The 13,329-nt window shown below is 37.8% G+C and overlaps 1 protein-coding gene across 2 annotated transcripts in view; it reads left to right on the top strand.

The window, feature by feature from the left end:
• Nucleotides 1-13,329, top strand: part of MKLN1 (muskelin 1) — a 105,752-nt gene that overhangs the window by 7,554 nt on the left and 84,869 nt on the right. For both annotated transcript variants that reach the window (XM_054221622.1, XM_054221632.1), the window contains exon 2: nucleotides 7,023-7,092. In XM_054221622.1, the coding sequence (XP_054077597.1) occupies nucleotides 7,023-7,092 (70 nt within the window). The remainder of the gene's footprint in view (nucleotides 1-7,022; nucleotides 7,093-13,329) is intronic.

The raw sequence follows: 13,329 nt of genomic DNA on the forward strand, positions 1-13,329 counted from the left end.
CTTGGGAACTGGTGTACCCTTTAGCGGGAATTATTTATATTGCCTCAAAACAAGGAATTATTCCATAATGTAGCTCTAGGGGCAAATGTTTCAGACTTGTAACATAATTTCCTAAATAACCAGTACTTAATGACAGGCTGATATTTCCTTATTTTCCCAGGTCAATATTTTTGTCTTCTGGATTCCATGAGTAGAGTTGCATCGTTAGTGAGAGAACCTTAATTTTGAAAGGAAAGCTAATACAGTGAAGGTGGTCCCACCTGGAACCAGGTGGCATTTTCTGTAGAGTTTTGATGAAAAAGCTCCATACTTGACATTAGTTTGGGCATGAGGGGGCTTCAGTCTGTTTTGTTGAATGTAGTCTGCTTTAAAGTCTTTTACAGGCATCATTTTTTTTTGGTTAACTTTTTACTAAGTGTGAAGTTACAGTGCTTGATGGATATTAAAGACGTGTTTATGTCTTACATTAGGAATTTATATCTTTACATGTAATCACTTAGTCTGTTTTTTGTGGATTCCGTCTTTGAGTGGAAATAATAATAGTATGGTGGCGTGTAAGAGCATTGTTGCAATGCGATGAAATCATGGAAGACCTAAATCTACTTCCTGGCCTTCGTAAAATTTTTCCATATGTGCTTTGGTCAAACAAAAATGCTCCACCAAATTTGTGATGCTTCCAAAATACAGCATAGGACAGTTACGTAGATGTGTGCTAGACATTGCTTTCCTCTAATCTGCGTATAGGGGTCTGTCACTTTCCAAGCAAATGCTTTTGGAAACAAGAAGTGAGAGCAATGCAGTACTGAGGAGTGCTGCACCACCAGTATTGTGGAAGATTTGGGAAGTCTTAAGTTCAGTGGCTTTTCTGGTGAGTCTTGACAGTAGAAATCCCTGTCTTCACACGCTGTCTAGACTATTTTCCCAGCAAGATGTGAGATTTTTTTTTTTAATGGAAACTAAACTTTGTTATAAAGTGGCTGTGGCTGATGGTGTCTTAAACTCTGGCAAATCTTACTACAATATTTTATTTACTGGCTACAAATCCAGTGAGCTAAAAAATCTGATATATACATCTCTTTCCCTGAATACTGAAGCATAGAATTCATCTTGTTCTTTGTCTTTTTATCAAGACAGGGGTTTATTTCTGCCTCCTGGGACCTCACCTAGGCTAGATTGCATGCACGCCATGTAGCTTGTGTTAGTGCTTTGTGGATCACTTAAAAGGCTGGATTTCAAATATCCCTGTGGCTTAGGCATGTAGAAACGAACACTGAGTGTGAAAAGAAATGGTTCTAGATAGTCTTATATTCATTAATATGAGTTTGCCAAGATGATTAAGTGAAGCAGTCTTTACAACTGCTAATTTCATCAGCATTTTAAGTTTGTTTTGTTTTTTTTTAAAAAAAAGCCTTTAAATACATGGAAAGGATCTGTTGTTTCAGTGACCTAGCAATTCGTAAATTTAAAACCAAAGCTAGTGTGAGGAGAGAGGAAACCTTGATAACTTTTAAGCTTAAAGGTTCAGCATCACTTACCAGTTAAATTGCATCTGAAGTATAATCCCTAAACATCGGGATAATTAGACTGGTAATCATCTGCAATGTGTGAAGTTACTGTGGTTACCAACATAGGTAAATAAGCCTGACTTTATTTCATTTTTTCTCCAGTTTGTTTTTCTCCTGTCCTAATGCTGGTATTACCAACCTGCAGCTAAGGGCTGCTCAGTGCTATGATACAGTCAAAAGTTTAATCCATGATTTAGGGTATTCTGGTGTCACCAGAATAGAAGTTATTTACCAGGCTCTGATAACTTGCTAGGAATTCACTATACTGCTCCAGTTTTAGTCACTATCGATAATATTTAATTCCTGGAGTGTCAGGAGGAAGCACTGATGAATCAAAAATACGTTGTTTAAAGAGGTCTTAACTAGATGGGGGGGGTGAAAAGGAGTACTTGCTAACTTGTGTTACTGTAAATGTCTGCAACAGTGTCATTCGGTGTTTAAGGAACAGTTTGTTTTTTAGTAAAGGCTTTTGTGTATCATTGGGCTGGCAGTGATTGTGAGAGGCAGCTTAAAAAAAAAAAAGGTAGTAAATTCTTCATTGAAAGAAATAATTGGGAAACTGGTTTTAGTGGAACTCTTTCTAGGCCAGACCTAAGTGATACCTGTTTTGTTGTCCAGTATAGTCATCTGTGATCTGATAAGTCTATTTCTGTAAGGTGATTTGTAAATTCATCAGCTTATTTTTGTATGATGTGCTTGCTTAGCTATTTTACTTTTGATAGAAGTAAATTTATAATATGGTGGATGTTTGTGTGGACCTGCTGTTGAGGAGATGGAAGCAAATTTGAGCAGTAAGTTGGCAAACCTCATGACAGTACAATATTTAAAACTGCACAGTTCTGTCCATTTTTAACTCCACCTTTGTTTTACTATGAAAGATTCCTCCTATGCTTCTTACCTGTAGGATTTGAAGTCCTGGGTTTTACAAAAATGCAAAACCAAAAAACACCACCCAAACCCAAAAAACCTTGTTTCCTGAATGTATCTGTGTACTGCATAATAATTACACATGATTTACTTTGTTTCAACCAAGAAGTCTTCACGTCCTCATGCCACTTTAAGCAGAAAACTTTTCCTGTAGAAAGGAGAGAATCTTTATAACAAAATCTAAAAAGTTTTTTGGTTTTTTTTTAACTGCTCTGGGGGAGAGCCATAGGTACATAACAGCTTTTTAAACATTGCATCCAGGTAGTTTGAAATTAGCATTAGTTGTAGTGAGTTTCTGGGAGTTGAAGAATTTCTTTGGTTCTATCCAGATCCATGGACTAGAGGCTGCTTTTTTTTTTGGTGGTTGGGTTTTTATTTTTTGCTTTTTTTTTCTCTTGGTTAAGACTGTGTATGCATTCCAGTGTCTAGGCTGGGCAAGAATATCTCCGCTGATGCTTTGTGCTGGCTGGTGTGATGGTTCCACGTGTGTTGAAATAGTTGTCCCACCACGTCTTACAGTCCTCTGTAAAGGGGACTTAGTGGAAATTTTAGTCCGTCTATTTTAGTTGCTGTATTCTTGCTGGTCTGTTTTGGGATGATTGTAGGAAAAACTGAAAAAAATCATCACATAGACAACCTTGAAGAAAGTATTTTGTCTATTTTCAGTCAGGCTGTGTTTTTGTAGCAGTCGAGATGCTTTTTGCAGTGTAATGGCATGGTACCTTGGCAGTTTTCTAGAAGGGCTGTGTCTGAGTTCCAAGTCCTCTTGGAGACGTGTGTGCCCTCTTCTGCACAGCTGCTCTCTGAAGAGTGATTTGAATATGCCAAGCAAAGCTCATGTTTTGGATTTGTTTATTCTTAAGAGCTCGTTCCTAAAGTCATGGATTTCTTTAATAACAGCTTCATGAAAATATTTAGGTTAGATGCAAATTAGAGCAGCCTTAAACCTAATTTGCAGTATATTCTGCAATGTCATCTTATTTCTCCCTTCCTCTCCCTCTCAAAGCAAAGAAAATATCTTGCTTAGTGATTGTCGTTCCTGAAACCACAGAGCCTTTTGCACAGGGAAGTCCTGGGAATACCAAGTGTGGGGACATCTCTGTAATTCCAGCAGAGATCCACCAGCAGTTGGTACAACGGATGTGATAGTTTCTGGGTTGGTAAAAGGAAAAATTATCTACTTCCAGCAGTTGCAAGACCAGCGTCTGCATTGGTAATAAAAAGAAACTTCCACTGTGTTCTGCCAAGAGGGCTTTCTGCACAAAGCAGCCAGAACCATCCACTTCTCTTAATTAGCGATGGGAACGCTTACAATAAAGGCTTAGATGCTAATAGCTTTGAAGGAAGCTAGGTTATGAATTTAAGGCACACCAGTACTGCCTCTGGACATGTTACTCTTTGTGGTGCAAATAAAATGACTCCTTCTGCTTAGCTTTTAGTGTGGGGTAGGATTTCCCACAAAGTAGCAAGGGTACCACAATATCTAATTTTTTTTTTTTAGTATTACTTGGCAATGGGAGGGTGGTATTGGGAGTTCACTCCACTATGAACTCCTTGTCCAGATCCAGCTGCTCTTTTTTTTTTTTTTTTCCTTTTGCACTGGCACTAGTAGTAAGCTGAATTGGAGAACTGATCAGACTAAAGAAGTTATTTATGCTAATCTTTATTATAGCTGTTGTTGTAGGGAGGGGGAGGATCAGGCATGAGTGGGTGGAATGGTCCCTCTTGGCAGCACCGTAGATTTATGCAAGACTAGATCTTGTGTCTACAGTTTATGATTGTGAGTTATCTCAAACTGCATTTAATGGGTTGCTTTTTTCACAGGAAAAGCTTGTGTAAAACTATTTGGTACTTGCGGTAGCTCAAGGGCTTACAAATACCTTTTTTAATGCTTTGTGAAGATTACATGGAAAGTCATCACGTTAATGGAATTTTCACTTCTAAAGTTTCTCAGATTTTAATCTTGGTGTCGTGTGTGAAAAGCCTGTCTCCAGGTACTGCGTAGGAATTTTGTGATGCCCAGAAAAAGGGCCTTACGTGAAAAAAGGAGTCTGTCCTGTCATTAGGATATGCATTTGTTTGTTTCTTACTGTCTCATGACTGCTGGAATGCTTGAATTCCTCCAAGTCCATAAATATTCCTAAACCATTACAGTAAATTGACTTTGTACATATGGACTTCTGTCTTCAGTGTTTGTTTAATCTTAATAAATTAATAACCCGTGTATTTTTAAACATACTTATAACTCCATTGACATGGCTATCTTTATCTTTTAAATTTCTTTTTAGCCTTAATTTTGTGTGAGTTGCCAGTCCCTTTTCTCTCTCTCTCTCAGCAGAAGGATTTTTAACTTGTCTAGCTGTACTGATTGAGGTCCTCTTTGGTTGTGGAAACCGATCTTTGACCTGGGGAAGCAAACAAATTTACTTCTAAAAATATGATCTTTGGGATCTGTCCCAGTTATAAAATGCCTCTTTCCAGCAGGGCATTGTCTGACCATGTAATGGTGCCAATTCCTGCAAATGTTGCTCAATGTATGAAGAGCTTATCGTCTAATGTTTAAACAAATGTGATAGCATCGTAAATAAAATTTATTCTGTAGGGTAAATTGTCATCTTGCACGCTAGGATAAAGTTCCATAAAGGAGAAAAGCCATACAGTATTATCTAGTTTTATCTGCCTTCATGTCCCTTAAGTATTTAATATAAGATACATCTCTCCTTCAAGTTAAACAGTTTTCACTCTCTCTCCGGATATTTAAAGGTATTAAGAAATTCATAAATATCACTTTGCCTTGCCCGTGGCACGGCAGAAGAGACTGCAGGTATGATTCTTCTCAGAACAAGTGTATTTTGCTTTCTAGTGGTGACTTATCTTTGAGATTGACAACTTTTAATAGAAATCTGTGTCACATCAGTTCCCAAATTTTCACTTTTGGTTTGTTCATTTTGTCCCTCTTGTAATTAAAGTTGGGGGGGGTAGGTTTTCTCTTGGAGTTGAGCCTCTTCATGCTGCAAACTCAATGTACTTAGTGGGATGTTTAATTATGCAGGCCAATGGCTTGATGTTTCCTGTTTTGATGGGGTTAGAGCAGAAGGGCTGTGTGTGTCCGTATGCTGTTCAAACGTATTTTCCCCACTGGGGATGTGGGAATAAACCAGCTGCAGGCTTGGGCGGGTACTGGCATTGCTGAGTTAATAACTGCCATGCTACGATGGAAACTAGCTAAAGGGACAGGGAACCTGAATTTTGTTCCTATGCCGTGTAAAAATCATGACATATCTCTTGCAAAGATCGCAGATGGACAGCCGTTAGACCAGCTTTCTAAAATAACTGTATTTTAGGGGGCCACCCTGGTCTAACTCCTTGCTGTCTCCCTTGTCGTGGTGCAGGACTGCTTGGATACTGTTGCTAGTGTGGTGATTTTGGTCTGCCCAATGTGGAAAGAGCGAGCTAATTTCTCTGTTTGTTAATGCTCAACCTCTGACTTAACCTCTTTCCCTTCTGAGCTTTTATATGAGCACTTTTTCCTTCGGTCCTTTGTAGTAATCCAGATGCTCTTGTTCTCTTCCTCCTACACAGCAGATGGAGATGGCATAAGCCTTTTGATGACTGCTTCCTTCTTTTTACATAAGTTTTATGAGCTGGCAAGTTTGTTAGTTGGATGTGGTAGAGCTCGTGAGCCTTGTCCAGCAGGTGGTGCATCGTTACCTCGCCAATATTTATATATATTTTTGGGCTCTCTTTTTTTTTTTTTTTTTTTAGTTTTTAATTTGATCTTGGGGGTGAGCTTTACCACATGGTTACAGGAGAGGGGAAGGCAGATCCTTCATATGACTATCATGATGAATCTGTTTCATTTTAGCCAAAAAACTATTCTGAATTTATGTTAATTACCTAAATGCTGTGCTATTCCAAATTGTAAGAAAGCAACTTGGAGGTAATTTTGCCGGTCGAAGAATTAAACTTCTGCTTTCCTGTGTGCTGTTCTTGGCTTGTAACTCATACGAAAAATACTTGTTATAATTTGGCATGAGTTAGATGTTCTTATTTCACGCTCCAAGAAAGCTTAAGTAGGTTAGCAGCTTGCTTTCTCCATTCCAGTATCACCTGTCTAGTAAAGGACAGTTCTTGGCTCGCTAACCGTTTTACTGCTCATCATTTTAACCTTATTGAAAAGTTCTTGCCCCATTGAGGTGAATGAGACCATTTTTTCCACTTTGTTGCAGACTTGGGCCTACAGAAATTCATCTGTTTTACATTTATTTCACAATTTAGATTTTTTTTTTTTTTTTATTTCGCAACTTGGAGCTCCGTTTCACAACCACGAGGCTTGGAGGAATACTTTGATGGATCTTGTAAAATAGCAATGTAGAAAATTGTTAATAAAAGAAGGGGAAAACCTTAGTCTCTGCCTAGCAATTTAGGTAGTTGCATGAGAATGTTACTGATCTGCATGTATGATCTTATTGGAGATGCAAAATACAATAGGGCAGTTATTTAAATTACTTCTGGCTTCTCATTTTTTAGGAATATCTTGGTGGACAAGCCCAATGATCAGTCCTCAAGATGGTCTTCAGAAAGCAATTATCCTCCCCAGGTAAGCATCTGAATCTCTGCAACTGTATAGCCGTGTTGTACAACTTAATATATACTGGAGTTTTTATTTTAAATGTAGACTGCTACTGTTTGTATTGACAGCTGTTATAGGCTACCTTCTCTCAATAAAATGCAGGTTGTTGGAACATCAGGTATTTACAGTTCCAGCAATTTATTTCTGATCTTTCAAGAAATGCTTTTTTGCAGGGGAAGTTTTGTGTTTCATCCTTGACATTCATGATCGTACTGGAAATAATCTAACCTTATGGTTAGATTAAACTGCTAATGAGGCATGCAGGTCCCCCTTTGTCAGCTCTACTGGAAACTGTTGTAAATTGCTGTCCTTGAATCCTAGATCTAAGGAGCTTGTATTTGTTTCTCCTAATAGCGCATTTAGAAATGTAGACTATGTTTAAAGAGACATGAATGTCACCTCTTCTGTTGGTTAAGTACCTTATTAAAATAAGATTTATATTGATTTTAACATCTAATTTGCTTTTTCACTATTAATTAGATTATCCAGAAAAAATAAGCTTATCATTTTACTTAATTATTTTTCTTCTCTAATAAACGTGTTATCCTTCTCTTTATTCTAGATTTATACCTTATTAGTCTGGTACTGTTCAGTCAGCTTCTGTATCTGGTTCTGTACGCTGGTTGTTTTAAATTCTTTGTTTAAAACACTGATGCACAGAAGAGCATGTTGCACAGTATCTCTCTTGTGGAAGGTTCTTCTGCTTACCTACTTATTTAATCCAAGTATTCCTCATGAGTTAAAACTCTCAGAATTTTTTCTAGGTAAATCTTGCTACTTTGCTTTGAAAGTGTGTTAATCTATAGTCTAGAGACTGATGGCTCCCTAAAGCAGCATGCCATCTCATCCAGCTGAAAAGTGTTCATCTTGATTTTCATGATAGTGTTCTATACTGTTGTGCCTGTAAAAGTAGGTGTTTTGTTAGGAGGAGAGGGAAGACTATCCTGTTTATTCCATTAAAATGTTTCATAAACTTGTGAAGACTAATAATTTTGATTCTCTTGATGCCTCTGTGCGTCTACTGCTCTTTTAATTTGATCTTTTTACACACACACATATATTTGATAAATAGCATAGGAATTTAATCCATAGCCTGAAGCAGTTTTAGTCTGTCTAGGAAATATCGATTGCAGGGTAATGAGTATTGTGCATGCCATCCTTTACTTCCTTTCATACAGGAAGAACATTTTTTTTTTTTTAAGGCTCTCTTGTTCACAAGGCAAGGTTGGCTTGTGGTGTAGCTTTGGACTGGGTTTTCACCTGAGATGCTTTTAGTTGTTGCGAAAAGTTGCTCTTTTGTTTTCTGAGCCTTCCTGAATATTTTGTGCTTTTAAAAACCTGATTCTGAAAGGGAATACATCTCTTGTAACTAGAAGCTTTAGAATATTCCCAACCTATGCTTAAATCTGACAAGCAGTGATACAAGTTATATTCAGGCATGTAGATTAAGCAGGGAATAATTAGAGTGACTTCTGTACAAACCACATAAACATATTAAAGATGTCTTCCAGCTATTTTATGTGTATTGATCATGGCATGAATGAAGATGCTGTTGCAGAACTACTGAATGCAATTGCGGAGAACTGGCCACTGCCCTGCATGATAAGCAGGTCATTTAAACCAAACTTTTTAATAGGAGAGGTGAATTAACATTATCATATATATATATATATATAGATATATATTTCATATATATCTATATATATACACACCTATATATCTCATCTCTATTATCTCTCACTATATGTATGAGATATCCAGATTTGAGGTCCTTCGATCTGACTTGCAAAAAGTTAGTCTTCGTAGTGGCAACTGAGATTGGCAAGACAGTATTTGAGTTTTATTCTGTGTTATTTAAAGACAAAAGCAAGTGGAAAAGGCCATCTTGCTGGATTCTTCCTACTTGGTTCTCTGTATCCTATAGTAAGAATATAAAACGCTGCGTAGTTGCTTGTGTATTCAGCAAGCCGATTCCTGAGCTCTGAGTGAGATGATGTATTTGCAGTGTTTCTAATATGTACTTTAGCTAATTCTTGGGTTTCTAACCTGAGTGTTTAATTATTCATGTAAAGCATTTTTTACAGTGTAACTTCTCTGATGAAAAATTAACTGGAAAGGGGAAATGGGAAATTAAAATTTGCAGAAGACACCTGTGTGCAAAGAATGCAGTTTTTATTATATCTGGGCATATAGAGAGAAACAGTTCCAAATTACGTTGTCTCGTACTTGACAAAAGAACTTCAGATTTGATTGTATTTTGCTCAAAATGGCTAGTTCTTGCACCTTGCCCATTGAAAGACTGCTACATTTCAATGCACGTAAAACTTTTATACAGAACTTTTATACAGCTTTTCTGCTTCCTCTTTCTTGCAGGTGGCTAAAGTTCTTAAGGCAGATTCTTAGTTTGGAAAACTTCAGTTGAAATAGTGGTTGACTGAATTATAAGTGTGGTGAGGAGAGAAGTTGGGGGCGGAATTAGTTGCTTTATGTTAGAATTTGGATATTTCATATTAAAAAATGATGATATATACATATGACTTTTAATCCCCAGAATAAACATTGTGTATCCTATGGAAAATGAAGTTGCAAAACATTTTATAGCTTGAGTGTTGGCATCACTTCATTTAAAAATCGGTCACTTTTGCGGTGACACACTTGTTAAACTGTGTGGGCGGCCATAATAGTCTGGGACAGGAGGCGAACTAAAACTTGGTAAAATAAAGCTTTCCTCGTTTCCAACTTTGTTAGCTAGGGCTGACACAACACAAGGACTAATGTCAGTCATGGTCACTGGAATGTGCCATGAGATATTTTAATAAGCTCTGCAGCCCTAATCGCTAGTGTTTGTCTCATCAGAGTATCTCACCTTAAAGTAAGGATTTAGTAATTCCCTGCCAGCGTGGTGGTGCTGTTGTGCTGGCTTAGCGGTAAAAATATGTGTGAGTCCCTAAATGTTGAATTATTCCCTTCCCTTTTTGAGTGAAACAAAACGTCTCCAGGCACCTCTTCTTTCAGAGTGTTCCTCTTGCTAGGAGGAGCATGAATCAGAAAAACATAAGCAAAAATCTGAGAATTTGTACAGTAGCTCAACCAAGATCCACACTTTGCAGTAAATGTGCTGGAGTCTGTATTAAACCTTTTTGAAAAGGGAAAGAAAATGAAAGTGGAAGTCTAGACACTTGGAATGTTGCCCCGGGACTATATTTAGTAAAGGGCTTTCCTAGTTTTATGGGTATGGTAGAGTTAAATAATTCTTGTGGCTGTGAAAGCCACCAGTTGGTTATGAATGAATGCCAGTGAAAGGAAATACATATGACAGCTGTTTTTCTGTTTATTAAACTAGATATCTTTCTTGACTCTTGAAATAGAATGACCCAGAAATTATATATTCAATAACAAACCTGTTATGTAGTAACCTATTCAGGCAGAAGAAGGCTGATCATTCTATTTTTAAACTAGTTCTAGGCTTACATAGGAAGTGTGAAGCAATAAGGCTTGTCGTGCTGAAGACCATGGCCTTGTCACAAATGCTCATCCTCATGGCTCCAGTGATGGTATGACTTGGAAGACTGCGTGCAGAAGAATGCTTAATTTCCCCTGAATAGATTGATTAATATGTAGAACAAAAGGATAGACTTTTTTATTTATCCACAAGCTTAACTGCAAAAGCAATGGGTAGGTGGACAAAGGCAGTCACTGTTGAGTATCTTGGTGGTTTTGTGTTTTTATTTTCACATGCAATAGAAGTTTCACTGCTCCCTAATAAAAAATGCTTGAGCAGAAATGGTTAAAGAGAAAGAAATTACTAAAACACAATGTGACTTTAATTGGACAGGCAGCTTGCATAGTGCAGTTTGGAATCTGGTCCAGCATATTTGATGTGGACATGTAAATTCTGAGCAGTTAAAAAGCAGCGTATGTATAAAGTTAGTGGCACTGTCCAAGCAATTGGTTTCAGTTGTGCATCTGAGAAGGCTGGTTTTCCTCTCTTGATTTCCATCCTGCTGTGTAGATTGTATCAGGAACTAATTTAAAGTACATTAATAAAATTTACACTCAGTTGTGTGATGCAGAAGCATGCATATGGTTGTCATCAAATGGTAGCACAGACCAGTGCTTCAAAAAAGTTTGGAACTTGCTGCAGCTCCCAGTGTGACAGGTCTGGATTTGCTTTTTTTTTTTTGGCGGGGGGGTGGTAAGGGGGTGGGGGCTGTATTGTAACAAGCTGTTGAGGTGCTGAAGTGCCATTTGCTCTACTCTGCTCTTTGTGCATCTTCACTTACAAATGTGTTGAATCATAAACCAGAAGTTTTGTAGCATCTTTTTTTATAACTGTTGTAATTTGGGGCTTAACAATTAGGCTGAGGTTTTTGCACAGTTACTGTGATTGGTGTCTGCATGCCATACCTCTAATGAAGAAACGCTTCAGTTCATAATTTGGTTTTTTGAATACTTCATGAATTCTTTGACATTAAATGTACTGATGTTGCTTATAGCAATAGGACAGAAAAATGTCAAATATCTTGGTATATGTATTTGTCTGAAATCTCGTAGACTTCCTTTGTCCAGGTTTAATAAATCACTTGCTCTGAATGTACACTTTTCTCTATAGCTTTGAAAGATATGATTAGTCTGTCACATCTAAAGTCCTGGTAGCAGTCCAAAAATATCCATGCAGCCAGCTGTTTGCAGCTCTTGAAGCAATGTATTTTTTTGACATCAGTGAGGTTTGTAGCCTGTATCCACAGTGGCAGCAGCAGTGTGTGTGTTTATACATAAAACCAAAAAGTACATCTATGTATGTATGTGTCTATGTATGTATTAAAAAAAAAAAAGCATACATGGGTACAGGTATCGAGACACAGGCTTTAGAGCAAATCTGTCTTTTGTTTCAGACAGCAGATAAATTCACAAAAGGGTTGTCTTTAGCTTTTGTGCTTGTATTTTCTGTAATGTCTGCCTGACTCAGCAGGTGGTGGGATGTGTGGAAGCAGGAAGGAGGGCTGCAGAGCTCCTTCCCTGTTCATAGGTTTAAGAAATCATTGCTAGCCGTGTGGAGTAATTGCCATGCCTTGCTCCCTTCTAAGGATGTATGCCAAGATAAAAGATTTAACTGCAGTCCTTGATTTCACTCACTTAATTTAGGTTAAGAATTGAATAATGAAGGATGAAGTTTGTGCCAAACTTCTGCAAATCTTGCGTGGTACTTGAGAAATTATGTCTTCATCGCCCAAGCGTTAGGTTTGTGATTCCACCAGGATTAAGAATTGCAGTTGCTGATGCTGGTAGTGCTAGCTTCGCTTTTTCAGTTTTGGGAGAAATGTGCAGGGATGATATGATGGTGTAGGAGGAGTTCTTAGACATCGTTGTGTACTGTCTGTTCTGCATGGGAATTTTGGCAGCAGGCTGTGCCATGTATCAAGTACTGCCTTCCCCATTACAGGACCATCATTTTGCTCTTCCCTTCCTTTTCTCTGCTTTAGAAAATCTTGTTTTCTGTTTAGAACTTATGTTTTTTTTCTGAAGTTTGGGAAGTACTTTGAGACAAAAGCATTGCTTACTTCTAGTTAAACTAACAGTGGGTTCTGACAACCAGATGGATGGTGTTATTCACAAAATAGAAATTTTTCTTTCACAAAAAAAATAATTTGGAAAAGTACCGAAGCATTCTTCTGTTGTACACTAGCAGTGCTGATACTGGTTTATTTTCTTCATCCTGAAAATTTTGGAATTGATGAAAACATCTTTGGCAGTAAATCTTCCTTGTTCTATTAGGTACCTATCCAGTCTGCATTGTCATCTGCAACCGCTATATGTAGGAGTATTTCTTTTAAGCAAAGCTTTTTGTGAATGTAGTGAGAACCAGCCGTTGAGATCACATGTTTATCCTGTCGCTCTCTAGAACAATGTCAGTACTGCTCCTAAATTCGGAATTAGTTGCTTTATAGGGCTATAACAGAAAATTTGAGAACTAAACGGATGGGTAAATCTGTTCCGCTTCTCACATAAAAGATGTGCTTCTGGGGTAAGACTGTCCCATAGATACACCTGTACAGGACAAGCAGAGTGATGCTCACGACACTTCCTGTGGGGATATTAGTCTCTACTCAGCAACCACAGAAAGCAGCCATATGCATGCAAACACTCTACTTGATGTCGATCAAATCTCAAAATACTGCCTCATGTCTGGTTTGGCAATGCTGC

Source organism: Rissa tridactyla, chromosome 1 (assembly GCF_028500815.1).
Source record: "Rissa tridactyla isolate bRisTri1 chromosome 1, bRisTri1.patW.cur.20221130, whole genome shotgun sequence".
Lineage (NCBI taxonomy): Eukaryota > Metazoa > Chordata > Aves > Charadriiformes > Laridae > Rissa > Rissa tridactyla.